The 22,430-nt window shown below is 36.8% G+C and overlaps 1 protein-coding gene across 1 annotated transcript in view; it reads right to left on the bottom strand.

Annotated features, from left to right (window-relative positions):
* The window catches only part of LRRC69 (leucine rich repeat containing 69), a 118,875-nt gene that overhangs the window by 65,070 nt on the left and 31,375 nt on the right, over window positions 1–22,430 (bottom strand). Inside the window, exons 4-7 of the mRNA XM_026454917.1 lie at window positions 18,204–18,330; window positions 15,657–15,729; window positions 7,982–8,177; window positions 4,527–4,598 (exon numbers count right to left, since the gene is read on the bottom strand). Coding sequence (XP_026310702.1) covers window positions 4,527–4,598; window positions 7,982–8,177; window positions 15,657–15,729; window positions 18,204–18,330 — 468 coding nt within the window. The remainder of the gene's footprint in view (window positions 1–4,526; window positions 4,599–7,981; window positions 8,178–15,656; window positions 15,730–18,203; window positions 18,331–22,430) is intronic.

Raw genomic sequence — 22,430 nt, 5'->3', positions numbered from 1 at the left:
ATCAGGCGCGGTGGCTTACGCGCCTGATCAGATGGTGCTTTTTTAAAAAGAAAAATCATACTGGGCAATTAAATATAATAAAACCAATCCAGACATAGTATCGTGTGAAAAAACTGTTTTAACAGACTTTTCTAAAAACACACATGAAGAGGTCCTGGAATGGAAGCTTTCCTTTTTTTGAGACGGAGTCTCACTCTGTCGCCCAGGCTGGAGTGCAGTGGCGCTATCTGGGCTCACTGTAAGCTCCGCCTCCCGGGTTCCCCTCATTCTCCTGCCTCAGCCTCCCGGGTAGCTGGGACTACAGGCACCCGCCCATGCTCTGCTGATTTTTTTGTATTTTTAGTAGAGTCTGAGTTTCACCGTGTTAGCCAGGATGGTCTCGATCTGCTGACCTTGTGATCCACCCGCCTTGCCTGCCAAAGTGCTGGGATTACAGGCGTGAGCCACCATGCCCGGCCGAAACTTTTGATTCCATACTATTGTTTTGCTTGACATTTTAAGAAGAATGCAGAAGTTGTACAACTTACAAAATTTTTAAGTTTTAATTTTTTTTTAAGTTAAAATAAAGGAAAGGAAAAAAGAGATAAGGAAAGAAACTAATGTCTCTCTGTAGCAGATCTGACTACATGTTCATAAGAGAACCAAGACTTTTTTTTTTTTTTTTTTTTAAGACAGGGTCTCACTGTGTTGCCCAGGCTGGAGTACCATCTCAGCTTCCTGCAACCTCTACTTCCCAGGCTTGAGCGATACTTTCACCTCAAGGAACTGGGACCACAGGGTGTGCCACCACACTCAGCTAATTTTTTTGGTGGTTTGTTTGTTTTGTAGAGATAGGGGTTTCACCATGTTGTCCAGGCTGATCTCAAACTCCTGGAATCAAAAGCAATCCTCCCGCAACAGCCTCCCAAAGTGCTGGGATTGCAGCCGTGAGTCACCATACCTGGCCATTCTGAAACAATTCATTCTCTATGTGGTCATGCCAGATTTTTTCTTAATAACTAAATAACACAGAAACTCTTTTAATCCAACACATATGAACAAATATTTATAATAGTCCCATTTTTTACTGTAAATTTCAATTTAATGTATATTCTTATACAAAAGTCCTGGTGAAAATTAGGATCCGTGGCTCTGCACCTAAGCTGGGGAGGAACGGAAAGAGTTCATGATGGGAGGCCTGGGGCCCTGCCTGCCGGACAGCACTATCTCTACTAGCAGTGGTTCCAGCCTTCTGATAAACACTGGCCTGCTGTCACTTCCCTGCAATGCATCCGCCCCTGGATTCTCCCCCTGGGAGTCAAAGTCCATAGCCTGACCTCGGAGGAAGGCCTCTGTATCACCCCAGTACCCTGCACCACTGTCATATGAGCTTCCCACCCTTCCTAACACGTTCACACTAATCCCTACATGCTGCTTCCCCCACCAAGAATGCCCAATTCAAGCAGACCCTGACCTCTCCCTCAGGCAGTCCAACCACCCAGAATGAATATTCTAGCAGAGTTTTCCAAACATCAGTCATTCACCTCTTTGATGATTTTCACCATAACTACAAAATAGCACCATGATGGGCTGCATGCTGCCTGTGCCGCCATTTACTTAATGTTTTCTTTAAATGACTCACTTTTGTGTATAAATAAATTCATTTCAAAAGAAAGAAAAAAAGAAAATACAGTTTCAAATGTTCAAATGCCATGTGAATTTCAAAGAAAAAAAAACTGTTCTAAAAAAATGCATTTTCTAAATTGTACACCAAATTTATTTAAACCATAAAATAGCAAAACACTCTTAAATAAATACTTATTTTAAAAAGTAGTTATAAAGCAGCAAAATAAACTACCCAAAGGCACTTATGCACAATGCGGTTTCAAATCTTTAAGAATACACTTAAAAGTAACAGGTACACAGAGCTTTATTTTGTTTTTCTGTCTGTTTTTTATGTATGTTTGAATATTCTCATAGTTTAAATTTTAAAAATGTACTTCACAAGGTTAATGCTTCCTATTATCACCAGTAGACAGCAGATGATTGCTATAATTATATATTAGTTATTAGTATTTCACTATTGGTATATATTTTATACAAAACATATAATAGTTTCCATTCCTGGAAACCAACTATGCACAAAATGCTTCATAGTCACTGCTTGACATAACAACCTTATGAGGTTAGTGGTTTTAATATTGTCATTATATAGAAGAAGAAATAGCAACTCTTAGAAATTAAGTAACTTGTTTGATATTACAAATTTAGAAAATAGGAAATTAGTGCTTTAAACCCATGTGTATATGACTCCAAAGTCTATGTTATTCATTTCTACACTACTCTGTTTCACAAAAAGTATGGCTTGTTTTGAATGTTCTCTACCATTAAACTCTCTTTCACTGATAATCATAGTGTGACCTAGAGTCGGTCATTTATCCTCTAGGTCCACCAATTGTGCCATATTTTTAATGTGGGAAACTTTGATTTTGAATCAGTTGAACCAAAATAATTTGAAATGGTTGGACCAAAGCTCAGATGAGTTTGCAGATCATCTTACGTTAGAGTGTTTATAGAAATTTCTGAAATAGGTACTACACAGATGAAACCAACTCAAATCTGTCAAAATTACTCCAAATTATTGAGATCTAAGTAATTATGTTTTATCAAAATTGTTAAGTACAGAATCACTTCATAGAAGAAACAGTCAATTAACACACTACTAAGGTGAAAAATAAATGAAGTTTAAGAACGTTAGTTAGATTTGTTCCTTTAACAAATATGTATTGAGTTAACATTCAAGACACTGCAGGTATAGAGGAAAAAAAGAGTATTCTTTCTCTGGAAGCTTACCATCCAAAAGCGAGAAAGACTTGAAATGAATTACTCCATTATGTTGCTCAAGCATACCAAAGAAACACCATAGAAAAAGTGGCAACAGAAGGTACCATAGAAGTAGCAGTGGCACCAGGGGTACCATAGAAAAAGTGGCACCAGAAGCCTGCTTTGGAAGTCAGGGAGGCATCACAGGACACAGAGAGTTAAATTAAGACACAGAGGGTAAATAAAACCATGTTGCATTTTCAAGGTCAATATTAACAATAGCCAATTTTTACTAAACATTCAAATCTACACATTTTTTGAAACACTGTGGTGATTCCTTAAAAAATTGAACATAGAATTATCATATGATTCAACAATTTCATCTAAGTATATTCCCAGAGGATCTGAAAGCAGATAAAGAACAAATATTTGTATACCCATGTTCATAGCAGCAATAGCCAAAATGAGAAAACAGCCCAAGGTTCCACAGGTGGGCAGATACCTGTGGATAGACAAAATGTGGTATATATATACAACTGAATATTATTCAGCCTTAAAAAGGAAGGAAACTCTGACACATGCTATAAGATAAATTAATGTTAGTCATATTTTACTAAGTGAAATAAGTCAGTGGTAAAAGGACAAATATCTGGTTCCACTTACTCTAGGTACTCTAGGTACCCAGAGTAGTCAAATTCAGAGACATATAGTAGATTTGTGGTTGCCATGGAGGGGGGAAATATCGTATTTCAAAGTACTTATAGGAACTTCTAAAATACGTGTACAAAGGGAATGGGGAGTTAGAGTTGAATGGATACAGAGTTTTAGTTGGAGAAGATGAACAGGTTCTAGAGATGGATGATGCCAATGGTTGTGCAACAATGTGAAAGTACTTAGTACCGTGGACTATACATACAAGTAAAAATGATCAAAATGGTAAACTTTATGTTGTGTATATTTTGCCACAATTTAAAAACTGTATACTTTTTTCTAAAACACAGACTTTACACTCATTTTTTTATATTTGAATTACCTTCAGTGTAAAATATTGCTCTAGGAGGTAGAAAAAGACTGAAACCTCAATTTAGAGTGGATAAATCAGGAAAAATAATTAATGGGTCAACAACTATTCATTGAATACCTTCTGAATAGATGGACTTCTCATTATTACCATGAATGTTTAAGCATGTTCAATTGGATATAAAAATGCAATAGGAAAACTGACATTTCTTTCTCAAAAGTTAGGAGTTGCCAAGACAAACGGTTTCTCCGTATTTGAAATAAAATGAGGTCAAAATTCATTTTCAAATGAGAAAAAAAGTGCATTTTTCATTGTTTATGGCCTAAAAACAACAAACAAAAGTGTCACCCTTGGATTAATTACAAGGGATAAAAATTTATGCTCTGGAAAGTAATATTTTCAAAAAGTCAGAGGTGACCAAAAGCAGTATATAATAACCAAAAAGTTCAATCATAGCTGATATATTAAAATATTTATGATAGCAATCAGAGTTCACTTAGTTCAAACAAGTTCAGCAGGCACAGAGCACAAAGAAAGAAACAGGAGAGAACAGGTTTTCAAATTCTAAAAGCAAATCTTTGAGTCATTTGTATAATTTAAGTTACCAGTTACTACAGAGTTTACTGTCTGCCCATATTTTTTCTATTCCCACTAGCATAAACAACATTATTTTTCAGTTATAATGAAAGTTGACTCTACTTACTCCTGATGGAAATATCTGAATAATATTTCCTGCTATGTCTAGGATTCTTAGTTTTTTAAGATCACAAAGTTCCTGTGTCAGAAAACAGAAGAGAGAGAGAGAGTTTTTTTAATCTAATATTTAAAATCATAAGGAAAATCATAAATTTTTTTAAAGCTCCAACATGATGAAGGCGGCCATCTTTCTAATCACTGTACTGACCAATTCTTCAGTACATCTTCCCAGGCAGATCCCCATATCCTGGACTGCCAGATATCTTTGAATTCTTCATTTCCTCTGACCACTCTGGGGCAACGTAACATGGCCACTGTGAGTTACACTACTTCTAGATTCAAATCTCACCTCTGGCAGGTACTATAACTATGGGCAAATTTCTTAATTTCTTTGTACTTCAATTTCTTCATTTGTAAAATGAAAATGCTAATAGAAGCCCTTAAGTCATATGGTTGTTGAATTAATTAAATGAGTTACGAATCTGAAAGTGCTTACTAAAGGCCTACTATGTAGTGAGCACTCAGTAGACATTGTCAATTATTAAAAATAGAAAGACTTTGAGAAACAGAAAACAGATGTAATCCTGGAATATTGTCTCTATTAAAAATTCCACCAGTATTTATTAAGCATCTACCTTTTACTTAGCCCTGTGCTAACACAACCCTTTCCTTATAAAAGAAAGAAGATCTGTTACTGCCTCTATCTACATGCCAAATGTGACTGCTCATTACCATAGTAACCACACGGTTGTTATAATGCATCTGGGTTCTGGTATTTCTACTAGCAAGCAAAGGATAAGTAGTAATTCTTTTTAAGTGGAAACGTTAAAAAAAAAAAAAAAACTTAAAAATTGAAAAATAGAGGTATGACTTACTAAAGAGTCCCAACCACTTATAGTGATATTTTTAAAATGTCACTCATATATTGATGATCATACTCTCCCTAGGGAGACGATATGCTTCTTTAGTCATGCCAGTACTCTTCCTCTTCAGTTTTATCACATGTTATCTCAGGTTTCATTCTCTGGAAGCAGATGCTGAGATGGAATTTGGGGTGCTAAATGTTTATTAGGGATCACCCCTGTAAAAGGCAGGGTCAGGAAGCAGGACTGAGCCGACAGGGAAGTTGAGGTGGGATTCAGACACAATAGAATCTTGTTCAGGTGGGTGGGGAGCTCCAGAGGGCTATTGCTCATGCAGATTCTTCTCTATCAGGCAGAAATGGCCAAGCCTTTATGTCCCTCCCTTGTTAGGTCACAAGATGCAGAATGCTTTAGGAAGAGCATGACCTTGGGCAAGAAAAGAGGCTCTCTGCAGCTAAGGCAGACCCTGAAAGAGCTAACAGCTAGAGGATGTCTGCAATCCCCTTCCCTACAGATAGGCAGCAAATCCTTGAAGGGAGTTCTCAAATCCTACATAATCTTCCACTGCCATGATACTCTCCTTTGTATTGTATTAGCTGCAGAGATTTTCAGACTCCAATGTGTTCCTTCAGTATCTCATGTTATGATATAAGGGTTTCCCACCCTACTTGAAAACACTTCGTAGCATTACTTCCATTGCTGTAGACTATTTCATTTTCATTTGTTCATTTGTGCTGCCATGACTGCCACTATTATTGCTGTTGATATTTGTTGCTTTCTTGTTCTAATCTTTGCATGTGTGTACCCCTCACAAGTATTCAATGAAGGTTTAAAAACTCACAAATAGGCAAGGGCAAAGTTGTGCTATGAGAATGAGAAGTGTTATGAAGGGTTAAGGAAACAGTGACATGTGAAAAATTTGGTATAGGAGGTCAGGAAAGGCTTCCTGGGAAAAGTGAAGTTTATACTGAGATTCTTTGAGTTCTTTGGAACAAATGATGTTCCATTAAGAGTAAACAGTTGTTTGGGATAGAACTACAAGAAGTCTAGTGTGATGGTTAATTTTAGGTGCCAACTTGACTGGATTAAGGAATACCTAGAATGCTGGTAAAACTTTATTTTGGGTGTGTCTGTGTGAGGTTGTTTCTAGAGGAGATGGGTGTGTGAGTCAGTAGGAGTAGGAAAGATATATCTTCAGTATTGCTGGGCACCATCCTGTCAGTTAGTGACTTCGATGAAAAAAAGTGATTTCCTCTCTCTTCTGGAGCTGGGACACTTCTTCTTCTTCCCTTGGACCTCAGAACTTTGGGCTCTCCAGCCTTTAGACTCTAAGATTTACACCAGTACCCCTCCCCTCCAGCCACCACCACAACCTCCCGGTAATCAGGCCTTTGACCTCCAACTGAGAATTACACCGTTGGCTTCCCTGGTTCTGAGGCTTCCAGAGTTGGACTCAGTCACACTACCAGCACTCCAGGGTCTTCAGCTTGCAGATAGCCTGCTATAGGAATTCTCAGTCTCCATAATTATGTGTGCCAATTCCCCTAATAAATCCCCTGTTATCTATCCTGTTATCTGCCTGTCTATCTATCTATCTGTCTACCCATGTAAGTATGCTATTAGTTCACTAGTTGTGGCCTTCCAGAAAGGCACACAGCCAACCCACAATTCAAGTAGTTGAATACCATCAACTACTCGCTATCCTCCTGCCCTGTCACTTCCCGCTAGTGCCTCTCATCTGCCATATCCAAGAGGAAACCAGAGGACAAAGGAGTTCACTGCTGCCCACACAGGTCAGTCTCCCAAGCAGAAGGCAGGACAGAGAGTGAATATGAAGGAAAAAATGAGGAGAGCCAGTACACATTCCAAAGCCAAAATGAACTTGTATTTTGTTCTGTATACATGGTTACCAGATAAAATATATAATGCTCACTTAAATTGAAATATCAAGGCTTGGCACAGTGGCTCACGCCTATAATCCCAGCACTTTGGAATGCCGAGGTGGGCAGATCACGAGGTCAGGAGTTCAAGACCAGCCTGACCAACATGGTGAAGACCCGTCTCTATTAAATTACAAAAATTAGCTGGGTGTGGTGGTGTCTTCCTGTAATCCCAGCTACTCAGGAGGGTGAGGCAGGAGAATCACTTGAACCTGGGATGCGGAGGTTGCAATGAGCTGAGATCGTGCCACTGCACTCTAGACTAGGCAACAGAACGAGACTCTGTCTCAAAAAAAAAAAAGAAAAGAAAAGAAAAGAAATACCAGACAAACAATAAATACGTTTTTTAGTCTATTCCATGAAATATTTGCAACATACTTACAGCAAAAAAATTTAATCATTGCTTGTCTGGAATTCAAATTTCAGTGAGCAGTGAGCATTCTATATTTGTATTTACTAAATCTGGTAGCCCTAGCTATGTGGGATAATTCAAATTATAGCCTTCCTCTGTCATAGGGATTTGGGAACTGACTACATTTAATCTGAGGGAAAGCAAGTGGTGGCTTATACTCAGATACCCAAATCTAATCTATAACCACCTCCCATCATGTTGAGTTCTTCTCCAACAACAAAGTGGTGTGATTCCATGTTTTGCTCACCTCTGGCAAAACTCCAATGTTGTTTCTGGCTAGCAAAAATTTCTGAAGCTTCTTCAAGAACTTAATCTCTTCAGGTATGCATATCAGCTGATTGTAGTTAAGTTGAAGTTCAACAAGATTCTTAAGAAAACAAAGTTCTCTAGGAATGCTGACTAGTTGATTATAATTTATACTCATATAAGTAAGACTTTTTAATCTAAAAAAACACAAACACCAAAGTATATTAATGAAACTCACAAGAATAACAGAGTCCACTATATAGGCCCAACTTAGCAGAAGCCATGTGTAAGTTTATTTTTTGTAGCTCATCTGAGCTTTCTTCAGTCAAGTGTTTACAACTATTGTGAATCGTAAGTATAAAAAGTTTTTGCTGAAATTTAATTTTTAAAGATCTTTTGTAATCAGATGGCTTATGTTAAAAGTATGTTAGGTAATCAAAACCTAGATTTAAGAAAAAGAAAATTCTATTTCCTTTCTTTATGCATATACATTGGTCATATCCAAGAGAAAGCTAGAGGTCAAGGAGAACATGGACACACCTATGTATACAGATGATACAGGTACAGGCGTAAGCATACATAGACATAAATATACCTAGTACCAAATAGATATGAGTACTGCTCAATTGCTGTGAAAGTTCAAAGATGAATCATCACAAATTCTGCCCTTTTGGATGTCATGGTTTAGAAGGAGATACTAAATAGAGCCATAAACTGAGAACAGCAAATACCATTGGCTAAGGAGAAAAAGGTTAAGGAAATTCTATTCTGTAATTGCAGATAAGGTTCCTGAAGCATATTGCAAATTTTTCTAAAGAGTTGACATTTTGAATTTGGTCCTGAATAAAAGAACTTATAAAATAGGGCAATAAGAGAGAATAGTAAGCTAAGAAAATATATTATGAATAAAGAAGCAGAAGGGAATTAACATTACTAAAAACAACTACATGCCTGTGCATTAAATTGAATCATCAACAAAACTCTGAAGTTGGAATTACTACTCTTATTTTAAAAGTGAGGAAAATAAAGCATTACAGGCAGTAAATAAATTTCCCAAGTTACTTATCTGGTAGGTAACAATGTCAAAATTATAATGCAGGTGTGTCTGTTTGAAAAGCTAAGAGTGAAAACATATAATGATCTCAAGGTTGAAGTGTGTTAAGATTGAAGTAATGTAAGAATGAGGGAACTAAATTTTTAGGCAGTTGAAAATGGGAGACTGGAGGTTAGGAAGTCCTCAGTGCTAGCAAAGGGAATTTTGAGGATTCTATAGATTTCTCGATACATAGTAGAAGCCATATGAATACATGGGACTGATAGGAAAAACAACAAAAGAAAATGGGCAGAGAGAAAAGAGAGGAAGCCAATAGAAAGATTCTTGAGAAATATAAACAACTGACCATTAAAAATTAAAGGCACCCAGCAAAGTTATGAACAGAGAAGTAGAAGAACCAGATTAGCAAGGAATCTCTGAAGGTGGGAGAGAAGAAAATTTCAAAATTGAAGACATGGTCAAAAGTTTAAATGTTAAAGAGAGATAATCCAAACTAACAAACAAAACTAATAGAACTAACACAAAGTCACAAACTACCAAGTCAATATTTAAAAAATCTATTGTATCTCCATATTGTAGCCACAAACAATTGGAAAATAAAAGTTTAAGATTTCCATTTATAGTAATGTACAAAAAACCCTTCATGAAATAGTTAAGAGTACATATAACAAAAGACATGAGGGACCTCTACACTGAAAACTATAAATCATGACTGAGAGAATGTAAAGGGGCTCTAAATAAAAGTAGAGATACATTATATTCAGGAATAGAAAAGAAAAATATTGCTAAGATACCAACTTTTTAATATTGATTTATAGATTCAATAATAGATCCAAATAAAAACTTTGACAGCTTTTTTTGTATAAGACATGACTCAGGCTGGGTGCTGTGGCTGATGGCTGTAAACCCATAATTTTGGGAGGCGAAGATGGAAGGATTGCTTGAGCCCAGGAGTTTAAGACCAGCCTGGGAAACATAGTGAGACCCCATGTTAAAAAAAAAAAAAAAGAAAGACAAATCAATTTGAAAATGTATATGGAAATTCAAAGGGCCTAGAATAGCCAAACTATTATAAAGAATAAAATCAAAAGACTCACATTACCTTATTTCAAAACTTACAATGCAGCTGCAGCAATCAAGATCATATGGTATTGGAGAAATGATAGTGCTATGGTCTGAATATTTGTGTCTCTTCAAAATTCCTATGTTAAAATATAATCTCTAATGTGATGGTATTATGAGACGGGGCCTTTGGGAGATGATTAGGTCATGATGAGGGGGTAAACCTCATAAATCTAATTAATGTCCTCAAAAAAGGCCCCAGAGAGCTCCTTGACCCTTCTACCATGTGAGGACACAGTGAGAAAGGTGGCACTCTATGAACCAGGAAGTACACTCTCACCAGACATCGCATCTGCCAGCACCTTGACCTTCACTTCCCAACTTACAGAACTATAAGAAATAAATTTCCATTTTACTCCTAGAAATTTAAATGAAAATAAAATTAAACATGTTTACAAAAAGATGTATACAATAATGTTTATTGTAACTTAATTCATAATAGCTCTAAACTGGAAATAACCCAAGTGTACCTCAATAGGAGAAAAGACGAATAATTTAGGGCATATTCCTGCAATGAAATGCTACTCAGAATAAACAAAAACTGCCAGGCAAGGTGGCTCATGCTTGTAATCCCAACACTGGGAGGCCAAGGCAGGCAGATCACTTGAGGTCAGGAGTTCGAGACCAGCCTAGCCGATATGGTGAAACCCCATCTCTACTAAAAATACAAAAATTAGCTGGGTGTGGTGGCAGGCACCTGTAATACCAGCTACTCAGGAGGCTGAGGCAGGAGAATCACTTGAACCTAGCAGGCAGAGGTTGCAGTGAGCTGAGATCGCTTTATTGTACTCCATCCTGGGTGAGTAGGGCCAGACTCTGTCTCAAAAAAATAAACAAACAAACAAACAACAACAACAAAAAAAAACCAATGAACTACTAATAAATGTAACAGTTATGTGAGTCTCAAAAAATATGCTAAGCAAAAGAAGACAGACACAAAAACGTATATACTATATGATTCCACTTATTTAGTTCTAGGAATGGTAAAACTAATTTGTAAAGAAGGCAGAAATCAGAATACTGATTGCTTATGAGAGGTAAGAATTCACTGGAAGGGTGCATGAGGAAATTTCTGGGCTGAAGAAAATGTTTTACATGTTATTATTGGTGTGTGTATGTTTGCCAAAATGCATTGAATAGTTTTATGTAATTTTTATTCAGCAGGAAAAAAAGGTCATTATATTTGACTATGTAAAGGACAGTAACGACTTTTCAAAATGATCTATGGTAGAATGGAGAAGACAGTTTTGGTTACTGTAGCCTTGTAGTATAGTTTGAAGTCAGGTAGCATGATGCCTCCAGCTTTGTTCTTTTGGCTTAGGATTGTCTTGGCAATGCGGGATCTTTTTTGGTTCCATATGAACTTTAAAGTAGTTTTTTCCAATTCTGTGAAGAAAGTCTTTGGTAGCTTAATGGAGATGGCACCAAAACAGAGATACAAACCAATGGAACAGAACAGAGCCCTCAGAAATAATACCACACATCTACAACCATCTGATCTTTGACAAACTTGACAAAAACAAGAAATGGGGAAAGGATTCCCTATTTAATAAATGGTGCTGGGAAAACTGGCTAGACATATCTAAAAAGCTGAAACTGGATCCCTTCCTTACACCTTATATGAAAATTAATTCAAGATGGATTAGAGACTTAAATGTTAGACCTAAAACCATAAAAACCCTAGAAGAAAACCTAGGCAATACCATTCAGGACATAGGCATGGGCAAGGACTTCATGTCTAAAACACCAAAAGCAATGGCAACAAAAGCCAGAATTGACAAATGGGATCTAATTAAACTAAAGAGCTTCTGCACAGCAAAAGAAACTACCATCAGAGTGAACAGGCAACCTACAGAATGGGAGAAAATTTTTGCAATCTACTCATCTGACAAAGGGCTAATATCCAGAACCTACAAAGAACTCAAACAAATTTACAAGAAAAAAACAAACAACCTCTTCAAAAAGTGGGCAAAGGATATGAAAAGATACTTCTCAAAAGAAGATATTTATGAAGCCAACAGACACATGAAAAAAAGCTCATCATCACTCGCCATCAGAGAAATGCAAATCAAAACCATAATGAGACACCAACTCACACCAGTTAGCATGGCAATCATTAAAAAGTCAGGAAACTATAGGTGCTGGAGAGGATGTGGAGAAATAGGAAAACTTTTACACTGTTGATGGAACTGTAAACTAGTTCAACCATTGTGGAAGACAGTGTGGCAATTCCTCAAGGATCTAGAACTAGAAATACCATTTGACCCAGCCATCCCATTACTGGGTATACACCCAAAGGATTATAAATTATGCTGCTATAAAGACACATGCACACGTATGCTTATTTCAGCACTATTCACAATAGCAAAGACTTGGAACTAACCCAAATGTCCGTCAATGACAGACTGGATTAAGAAAATGTGGCACATATACACCATGGAATACTATGCAGCCATAAAAAAGAATGAGTTCATGTCTTTTGTAGGGACATGGATGCAGCTGGAAACCATCATTCTCCGCAAACTATTGTAAGAACAGAAAACCAAACACTGCATGTTCTCCCTCATAGCTGGGAACTGAACAATGAGAACACTTGGACATAGGAAGGGGAACATCACACACCAGGGCCCGTCGTGGGGTGGGGAGAGGGAAGAGGAATAGCATTAGGAGATATACCTAATGTAAATGATGAGTTAATGGGTACAGCACACCAACATGGTACATGTATACATATGTAACAAACCTGCACGTTGTGCACATGTACCCTAGAACTTAAAGTATAATAATAATTTTTAAAAAAAGAATGGAAAAGACAGAAGAGAATTTACAATGTGTTGCACAGGAAGCAAACGCAATATACACAGGACACTTTAGAGAGAGATAACAAGGAAGCAAGAGAGAGAGGAAAGAAATAGAACAATGGAGAGAAAGAGGCTGGAAAGAAGGGAATTGGGGGAGCTCAAATTTCTCAGGAAAACAGGAAGTGAAGTTCTTCGCAGTATAAAGGGTCAAAGAAGGACAACTCAGCACTGAAATGGAGTGAAAATGTGTGGAGCAGGTCCTGTGGGGAAAGGGGGAATTTTCCTCATTAATCATTTTTATAATCATTATTTTTATTATATCTGATTTACTATTTCATGGGAGTTGGTTTTTCATCTTTTTTGTTATTTCAAGGCAATAAAATGAGCTCAGATCCTATTGTTCATTTGTCCATCATTCATTTGTGTCAGTAAAGAGGAGGGAGAGAAACAAACATCTGCCATTGTTCCTGTTTCCACAAAGCAGGGAGATGTTCTACTTTTCCAAAGAACATCTGCAGGAGATACACTTGCAGCTTCTCCCTGACATCTGTCTTCCCCAGGAGATTGAAGAACAACTTCACTGATGGACAAATTTGGAGAAAGAACTAAGCCTGCCGACTTAGTCCCTTGCTCTCTCTCTCTTGCTGTCTTCCAGACTCATTCTGTCACCAGGATGCCCATGCTGTCCTCCTCCTGTGCCTGCGCAGTGCTGCCCATGACAGAGTTGTTTAGGTGTAAAACTCTTACCTGCCCAAATTTGACTCCAAGTCCATGAACTGATGTTCTGTAGTTTAAACAAGCCAAAAATCAAAACTCCCTTTTCCCTCTCCTAAGTTCTAAATAAACTGAGAAATAAGATATAGGATTTAGAGAGAAGGAAATTAAACATCAGCACAGAGCTGACACGATCACTCTGAGTCCCTGCTAGCCCTCCTCTGTATTAAATATTCCACCCCTTCACAGCCTTTCCTGCTGAGGCTGCTGCTTACTTCATGGCAGGGCAAGAGGAGAATGTCAAACTACACGCGCTCAATGCTTCGCCCAAATCCACTAAGAAGTCATTCTTTTGTCTCTGGAAATGAGTAAACAAAGGAAATGGAAAGAAGCTAGACTAAAAATAATAGCCAATAATAATAAAAGCTAACATCCGTTGAGCACTTACTCAACCCTAATACCTTTTATGTCCCAGGCTCAACCCTAAATATATTGTATGAATTCGCTTAACCATCAAAACAATCCAATGAAGAAAACACTATCATCATCCTCATTTTGCAGATGAAGATGTTAAGATACAGGAAGGTGAAGAAACTTTCCTTGACTCCGAAAATGGAATTCTGCTTAGAGAGATGATCAATTACTCAATATCTAGGATACGGCCAGAATACAGACAACCCAGAGTTAACTATAAAACAGAATAGAACTATACACTTTGCAATCCTACTTTTTTCAGTGAAAGCATTCTTTCATCTTTGTAACATACTCCCTTAGATTTACATGATTCCTTGAATATTGTAACTTGTATTACAAACAGAGATAAGTGTATGAAATTGTAAAATCATAAGATGTTATAGCTGCAAAAACTTTGAGGTTCATCTATTCAAAATTCTTTCTTTAGAGATGAGAAAGCAGCAGTTCAAAGCAGTTAACTTACTTGCCCAAAGGCATACATCTAGTTGCACTGAGATATGCCCTGAACCTCATTCACGAGATCTCCCAAGGGATTTTTTAAATTATATAATCATCAATATATAAATCGATTGATAAGCTGAATTAATAGAAAAGCAAGCAGACAACTATTAGCATGGCATTTTCATTGCTGCAAATATTTATCTTCTATAGAAATTAGATTGATTCAATTCTTTTCTAGTTGCTCTGACTTAAAATACTGCTTTCCTTATAAAAATATATTTGGAAAAAACTAATGCATTGGCTAGAGGTACAGATAAGTAAATTGGAATAGATGTTAGGTGCTGCAGAGAGCTCCGTGTTGAGGACTGTTCAAAGTTTTGTATTCTCTTTTAAAACTCTGGATGCTCTTGCTCCGTGATACATCTGTTTCTGCTCAACAGGCAATAAAGGGAGTCTCCAAAGTAAACCTGAACGGAGTTCTCGCTCCATCTGTCAGAGGAAAAGCCCAAGAGCATGTTTTGCCTACAGAAGGACAAGGCTCTCAGCTGGCTCCAGAAAGGCATTCTGTCTGTGCAGATGTGCAGGATAAGGAAAAACAGCTTTTTTTTTTTTTTTTTTTTTTGGTTAATGACAATAGAATGTGGGGTTTTTAAAAACGAAAATGACATCGCAGTTTTAAATCCTTAGTTTTTATATTACCTTTTCCATCAAGCTCAAAATGGTTTACAATACACATGCAAAATAACATTTAATGTGCCCAATTCTGTGGCTATTCAAGCTCCAAGAACCTCGGAGCTGGGAAATCAATGAGACCATCAGCTTTAGAACTTTATGTTTCAAAGTCCAATGTTTACACTAAAGATTACCAAGTCATGCTGTTTCTCATTTCTCCAAAGTGTTTAAAGAATCATCTGCTTAAAATTAGTGGCTTGCCTCAGGCCTTCAGATCCCTCTTTGCTATGTATAAATCCCACAGGGACTTGTTGCTAGGCATAACGCTTTCAAATGACCAGGGTGGGGATAGAGGAGGGGCGTGATTGTTAACCAAGTCTTGCTATAAACAAAATTACCTGCTGACTTCTTGAGGAAGCTGCATAAGATGATTGTTGTTCAGATTAAGCAGGATTAAATTTTGTAAGCCATCTGTTAGAAAAATAATTTTAGTCACTTTAGCCATCTGTTAGTCACTTTCTACTTTTCTACATACCTTTATTTTCCTTCTGGTTCTTGCCTTGGCCAAGGCTCTTTTGGTGGTGGTAACAGAAACCCTCTTAAACTAGCTAAAGCAAAAAGGAGTGATTTATCGCAAAGTTACAGATCTAACTCACATCACTGTTCCTGAGGAATGAGGATGCAACTAGGCTCATCACAAACTGGAATCAGAAGCTAAAAGGCACTCAGATCCTAAGAATGTACTGTCTGAATATCTCTGCAGAAAATATAGTTTAGTTCTTCATTACAGCTTCTCTCATTTTCGTATTTATAATATCTTACTCGCACTGTCTTTCCTCCCTCCATTCTCTCTTTTGAACATGTTTGCTCTATTTTTCTATGTACTCATAACCATATTACAACTTCTGAATTTGAATGTTCACAGACAGGGAAGACAGAGCTTTCAAACTCACTTGTCCACTGGAATCAAAATGATAATCCCATGCCATGTCAGACAGGGCCAGCACCATTCAGCCAGCTCTGGTAATTGTCACATGGGAATGCAACTGCGGTGTTGCTAAATCTTTCTTTTTTAAAAGAGATATTTAAAAAGAGCCAGAGATCCAGACTTCTATGTGAACTCTCCTGATTTGAAAACATGAGCACCTAATTCAAAGATGTGTAAAGGCCAACAAAATAGAATCAACTTACTTATGAACCAGATTCAGCCCAGGGGCCACCGGTTTGCAACCTCTGCCTAAGGTCATGTAATTATCTCAAACCAATCAAACTGTTTTAGACTCTATCACAATTCCCAAGAAAGAGAAAATATGACAAGCTTAGCTTGGAACACAACTCCAGCCCTGATCAATCTGCTCTGGTCAGGGAAACAGGGTCATGTAATGCAACAAGGTTGTTCAGACCCATGCTGGGCAGCATTAAACTCCCCGACATCAAACTGCTTCTGACCTTGAATCATCAGGACCTGACATAGAACATAACTTAGGTCAATCACATGTGATTTTCAAAGTTCAACAACCCCAAATCAAGAATGTTCCCAACTCAAAGAAATGATAAGTGTTTGAAATGATAGCTATGCCAATTACCCTGATCTGATCACTATACATTATATGTATCAAAATATCACTATGTACTCCATGAGTATGTAAAATTGTTATCTGTCAATTAAAAAAATAATTATTTTTAAAAAGAAATATAGACACTAAAGACATTCAAGAGCACTCCAAAAAATTTTTATATACATATATAAAATATATCTATATAGATATAGATACAGATATATATATATACCTAACTTACCTCAAATTTAAAGGCAACATGATAAAAAATTCCTTATAGAGCCTTAATTAGTATAAATTAGTATGTTCAATATTGTTCATGTATATCAGGTTGCACTTACATTTGTCCCCTCAGTATAGGTCATAAAATATTATTATCTATTGATTTGCATGACCTTAACTTTTTTAGTGTAAACTGTTTTCTTCCAAGGTAAATTTGTAACTGAATTCTGGTCTATGGCTTTGCATATATAATGTGTTTAAGTATCAATAATTGTTTGTTACATCTATTATTTTGGAAAAGAATATTTTTCCAAGATACATGACGTAAGATTTTAAAGTACCTTTAAAAAGACAATACTAGAGTCTACTTGTGCTATTTGCCAAATATAACCCCTAATTTATTGCTGCATGCGGTAATGCGGTTAATAAACTCTGTGTGAAGATGGCAATGATTATATATAGCACCTGTGCCTCAAAAGTTCATAGAAAGTTATAAATTTTATAATATTTCTCTAGTTTTACTACTAAGGACCAACACAGAAAGTGGTGAAGTACCTTGCATTAGTTGATAAAGCTATAAAAGCCATCTAGACCACTTTGTCATACATTTGTCCTTAAGCCCACTCTAGGAATATTAAATAAGAATAGCGTCATCTTGAATGGAGAAATTATTACTTAATGGGAAAAAGAAAGAAAAAAATGCTACTTATTGGATCTCATATATTTTCTTTAAAATTATCCCAAAATTGATTTAAATTTAGTATCTTGATCAAAAAGTGTAACTTAATATCTAAGACAGAATAAAAAGTGAAAAGAACAAAGCTACGGTAGAGCTTTACTTAATTTGACTTTCCAATAGAATTATCTCTGGCTCGGGAAAAGAGTCCCCAGATTCACGATCTTGACTTTATACTGATTCTACAAAGAGGAAAATTCATTAACACTGACGCTTACTTATGTTCTTAGGTCTACATGTAAATAAACATATGATACAATACTTTTTTAAAAAATGCTGTCTCCTCCTATATTTCAAGAGTAGTATGTAAATACCTCCCACAATAAAAAGACCAAACATGCAAAATTCTTTTTCATTTCAGTCTCATATTATTAAATATGAGAGATTAAATTTGATGCTATAATGTTGCTCCTTGTTGACTAAATTACCACAGGTTCCAGGTGCAAATCTGCAGATCCTATTTCCAGATAAATGGAGATTCTTCAGAGATGTAAGATATTTCATCTCTTCTGGAACTTCTTCTAACAAGTTGTTTCCCAGATTTAGTGTTGTCAACTGCAAACATATAGAGGTTTAATAGACTCATATATTATCCAACTTGAAATGAAAAAAAGAAATAATTTAAGCCCCCTTGCTCATATCTATGTAACCTAAGAAAACTTCAAAATATTTTAAACAATTATTTCACTTATACCTAAAATTATCTTTATAAATAAAGTTCATTTGAGCTTCATGCTCACTTTGTTAATTAAAACACAATTTAACTTTTAATTAGAGCAGTTAAGTTCATTAAAATTATATTACAAACCATCCCAAGGATATGTAAAACCACAACGGATGATCCATTTATAAATCATTTGAGCAACTTAAGAGTATCCGAACCTTGTGACCTATAGAATCAAACTATTAAACACTCAGCAAAGGAACTAAGTTACTGAAAACAGAAACAGAGCCAAAGATCTGAGGTCCTCCTGACATACTATTCCCAAAGGAGCTATCTCATGTAGGCCAATAAGACCACTCTATTACATGTATACAGCCTCAGGAGGGCCTTTGATGTCACTCTGTATGATCACAAAATTTAGAAAAGAAACTATTGAAATGGTATAATGAGGGTAGACAAGATCTACCCTACAGTTATCTGTCCTACAGAGAACAGATTGGTCAGGCCCAGGAAGAACTCCACATAAGGGGAGTTAAAAAGTTCCTCCTTGATGTTGTAATCCAATAAATCAGTGATACAGGATTGTTCCCAAAAATATAGTAATATTCTTTGTAAAATCTAATTGTACTTTCCAAAATATAAAGAGTCTTTTATTTTACTCCCAAACATAATTTACTATTCAGGTTTAATTACCAATTGCATACTTTAGAATTTTAATAGTAAGGCCAAATAAAAGGAATCTTGGAAGTTTTAACAAATTAATGAATTTACATAAAACCAAAAAAATTAAGAAGAAAATTTAAGCCATTTACATTTAAATGTCACCTAGTACTTGTTATGGATATAAGACAATTATTTAAATTAATACAAAGAAATATACATTGATATTAAAATGAAATTTCTCATCCTACGAATTCACGGTAAAGGTTTCACTTGCATATGTGCTTTTATCTGAGAATTACCATTATCCTAATTTATAATAGTATAATACATCTACTACCATGTTGGAGGTCTTCCTCTATTGTAAATGTGAAGTTAAAATACATTCATGTAGCTATTTTATCCAGAGTCTGCAACTGTATTGGTTTCCCACAACTACTATAAAAAATTACCACAAATTTTGTGGCTTAGAACAACACAAATTTATCTTATATTTCTGGAGATCAGAAATCAGAAACTGTCTCACTGACTAAAATCAAGCTGGTGTTCATTTCTAGAAACTCCAGGGGATGATCTGTTTGCTTGCCTTTCCTAACTTTTAGAGTCGGCCTCCATTCCCTGGCTTATATGCCCCACTTTCACCTTTAAAGTCAGTAGTGGCTGGTTAAGTCTTTTTCAAATCACATCACACTAATGCTGACTCTTCCACATTTAAAAACCCTCATAATTACACTGGGTCCACCTGGATAATCTAGGGTAACCTCCCATTCTCCAGGTTAGCTGACTATCCACCTTACTTCTAGCTACACCCTTAATTCCCCTTTGTCATATAACCTAACACATTCAGAGGATCGGGGGATTAGTTGTGGTCATCTTTGGGGATCCATTATTTGCCTATGAAAGTGACTATTTGAACTCTCCCAAAACGAGGTAGATTTCATTCTTTTGCCTAAATTCAGTGAAACATGCACAGCAGTCTAGCAGTACTGAGAGCCCAAGAAAATCTCCACGAGGACTGGCAAGATATGCAAGAATGTGTCGGGCATTGTGAAAGGTCCAACATTTTACCCAGTTTACAAGCTAACAAGTGAACCTGCCGCAGTTTCGTGAATGCTGGTAGAAAACATGAGACCCCTGGGAAAGATAAAAGGGACTGTTTATTACTTAGAGCAATAGCAGTGTCCAGAATATTACTATTTTTGCACTGAAAATGCAAAGAACACAAAGAGATACCTAGATGTGAAGTAGGCTGTGTTACTGAACAGGAACAATGAGTTTAGGGACCCTGAATCTTTTATAATGGGCAGTAACTATGCCCTTTGGTGCAGAGGGAGATGCCATTTCTAATCTCCAAGGCTGTCTGCTATGTAATTATACTGGAAAAATTGGTCCAAAACAAAGCCAGTCAGTGCCTCTGTTTACAGAATGTGCAGAAGTGTGAGACTCATGGTGAATTATCACCTAAAAAAAGGGATGGTAACATATATTTTTAAAGTAAACAAGAAACAGCTTGTAATTTCCCACACTATCAATGCTTTTCTGTGTATTTCTGAGGGTATATACTGTACAGTGCTCATTTTGCATGTTATGTGGTAAGTTCTTACATATGAGTTAGATATATTTTTGTCATTGTGTTTTACAGAATATAAGGGTCTGGCCCAGATATATGAAGGTACATAGTAACTAGATTTCATCGTATGTCAAAAGGAAATCACAGATTATAATCAATCTTGACTATAAAGAAGGGTGGGTTTCAGTTTTGGTTTTGTTTTTGTTTTTTTGTGGGTTTTTTTTGATACTTAGAAATATATCCATAAACAAACAGTTTTAAATATGCAGTCTAAACTGCACAGAATATGTATTCTAAGTGAATACATATATCTTAAAGCAGGTGGGTCGCCATTCATTTATTCACTCATTAAAAAATATTCATTGCGTGCATAAGACATGTAACATCTTTGCCCTCAAGGCACTTACACAGTAAGAAAGTAACCATCCAATGACTATAAATGGCTAAAGAAATTAATACAAAAATAACAGACAATATTAAGTGTTCTAGAGACAATTTAAAGAATGAGGAGAAAGTGATCGATCAGGAGAACCTGTCTTAGAAGTTGATATATAGACTGAGATGTGAGTGACAATAAGGAAGAAGAAATGGTCAAAATAAAGACCCCAATGGAGGCACATTCTTGGTGTGGTTGAGGAGGCCAGGAGATGCAGCTGATGTGGCTGAGCACTGTAGGTAGAGGAACACTCAGCCAAAAAAGAGGTTGGAAAGGTATACTTGGGCCAGATTACATATGGTTTCATAAACCAGGGTAAGGGGTTGGGATTTTACTCTACGTTCAGTGGGAAATGACTGCAGGGTTTTAAGCATATGTGTAACATTATTTGACATGTGTTTTAACAGGATCATCCTGGCATCTGTACAGCAGAATCTGCAGGGGCAACAAGAAGTGAAACACAAAGAGAACACAGAGGCAATACTGCAGTGGTGTGGGCAAGAGGCAACGGCTTGAGCTAGGTAGTGGGTGGTGGACCTGGAGAGAGGTGGATGGGTTTGGGATATACTTTGGATGAAGAGCCAGAATGTTGTATGATGTAAGATAAATAGAAGATCATGAATAACACCTAACCTTGGAACTTGAGCACCTGAGATGGGGAAACTGGGACAAGGGCAGATTTGGAGGAGGGACAAAGAATCAAGAGTTTAGTTTTATCCAAGTTAAAATTAAGAAGCCTTTTAGATCTTTAAATGACAATGTCAGGTAGGAGTTGTAAATGTAATTCTAGGGTTTTCTGGAGTAATCAAGAACACAGAATCAATTTGTGAGCCTTCAGTAAGTAAAAGACATCATGTGGGATTGTAAGAGATTAGAATGTGAGCCCAGCAGAGGAAGTGACTGAGGAGTGGCTGAAGTAGAAGGGAAAGATAGGCCACTTAAAGCAACTGGTACACCGCATCCCACAGCTGAGCAGTGCTCCATTTGCAGCTACCATGAATTTATCCTGTGAGGACTTTCTCCTGCACCCTTCCTGGAAGAATCTCCCTTAACTGCAAGGAAGTGCTTTACCTGGAATGTTGTGCCTCTGCTCCATCCTCCCAGACAGCCGCTAGACCATGACAGATGCCAGGACATAACAGCCAAACCCCTTTGCCTCTGTGCTACAGGGCATGCCCCAAAGCTCTGAAGGGATTGTGCTAAGACTACATTTCTCCTGGAACCACCTCTTTATTCAGGTTCTTTCCCTGCCCTGTCCAGAGTCCCTCACTCCCAGACAGGTTTCTTCTGAGAGAAATGCCTCAATATTACAAAAATCTATGTTT

This window comes from Piliocolobus tephrosceles, chromosome 7, assembly GCF_002776525.5.
Source record: "Piliocolobus tephrosceles isolate RC106 chromosome 7, ASM277652v3, whole genome shotgun sequence".
Lineage (NCBI taxonomy): Eukaryota > Metazoa > Chordata > Mammalia > Primates > Cercopithecidae > Piliocolobus > Piliocolobus tephrosceles.
This window is presented reverse-complemented; position numbering and strand designations above follow the sequence as displayed.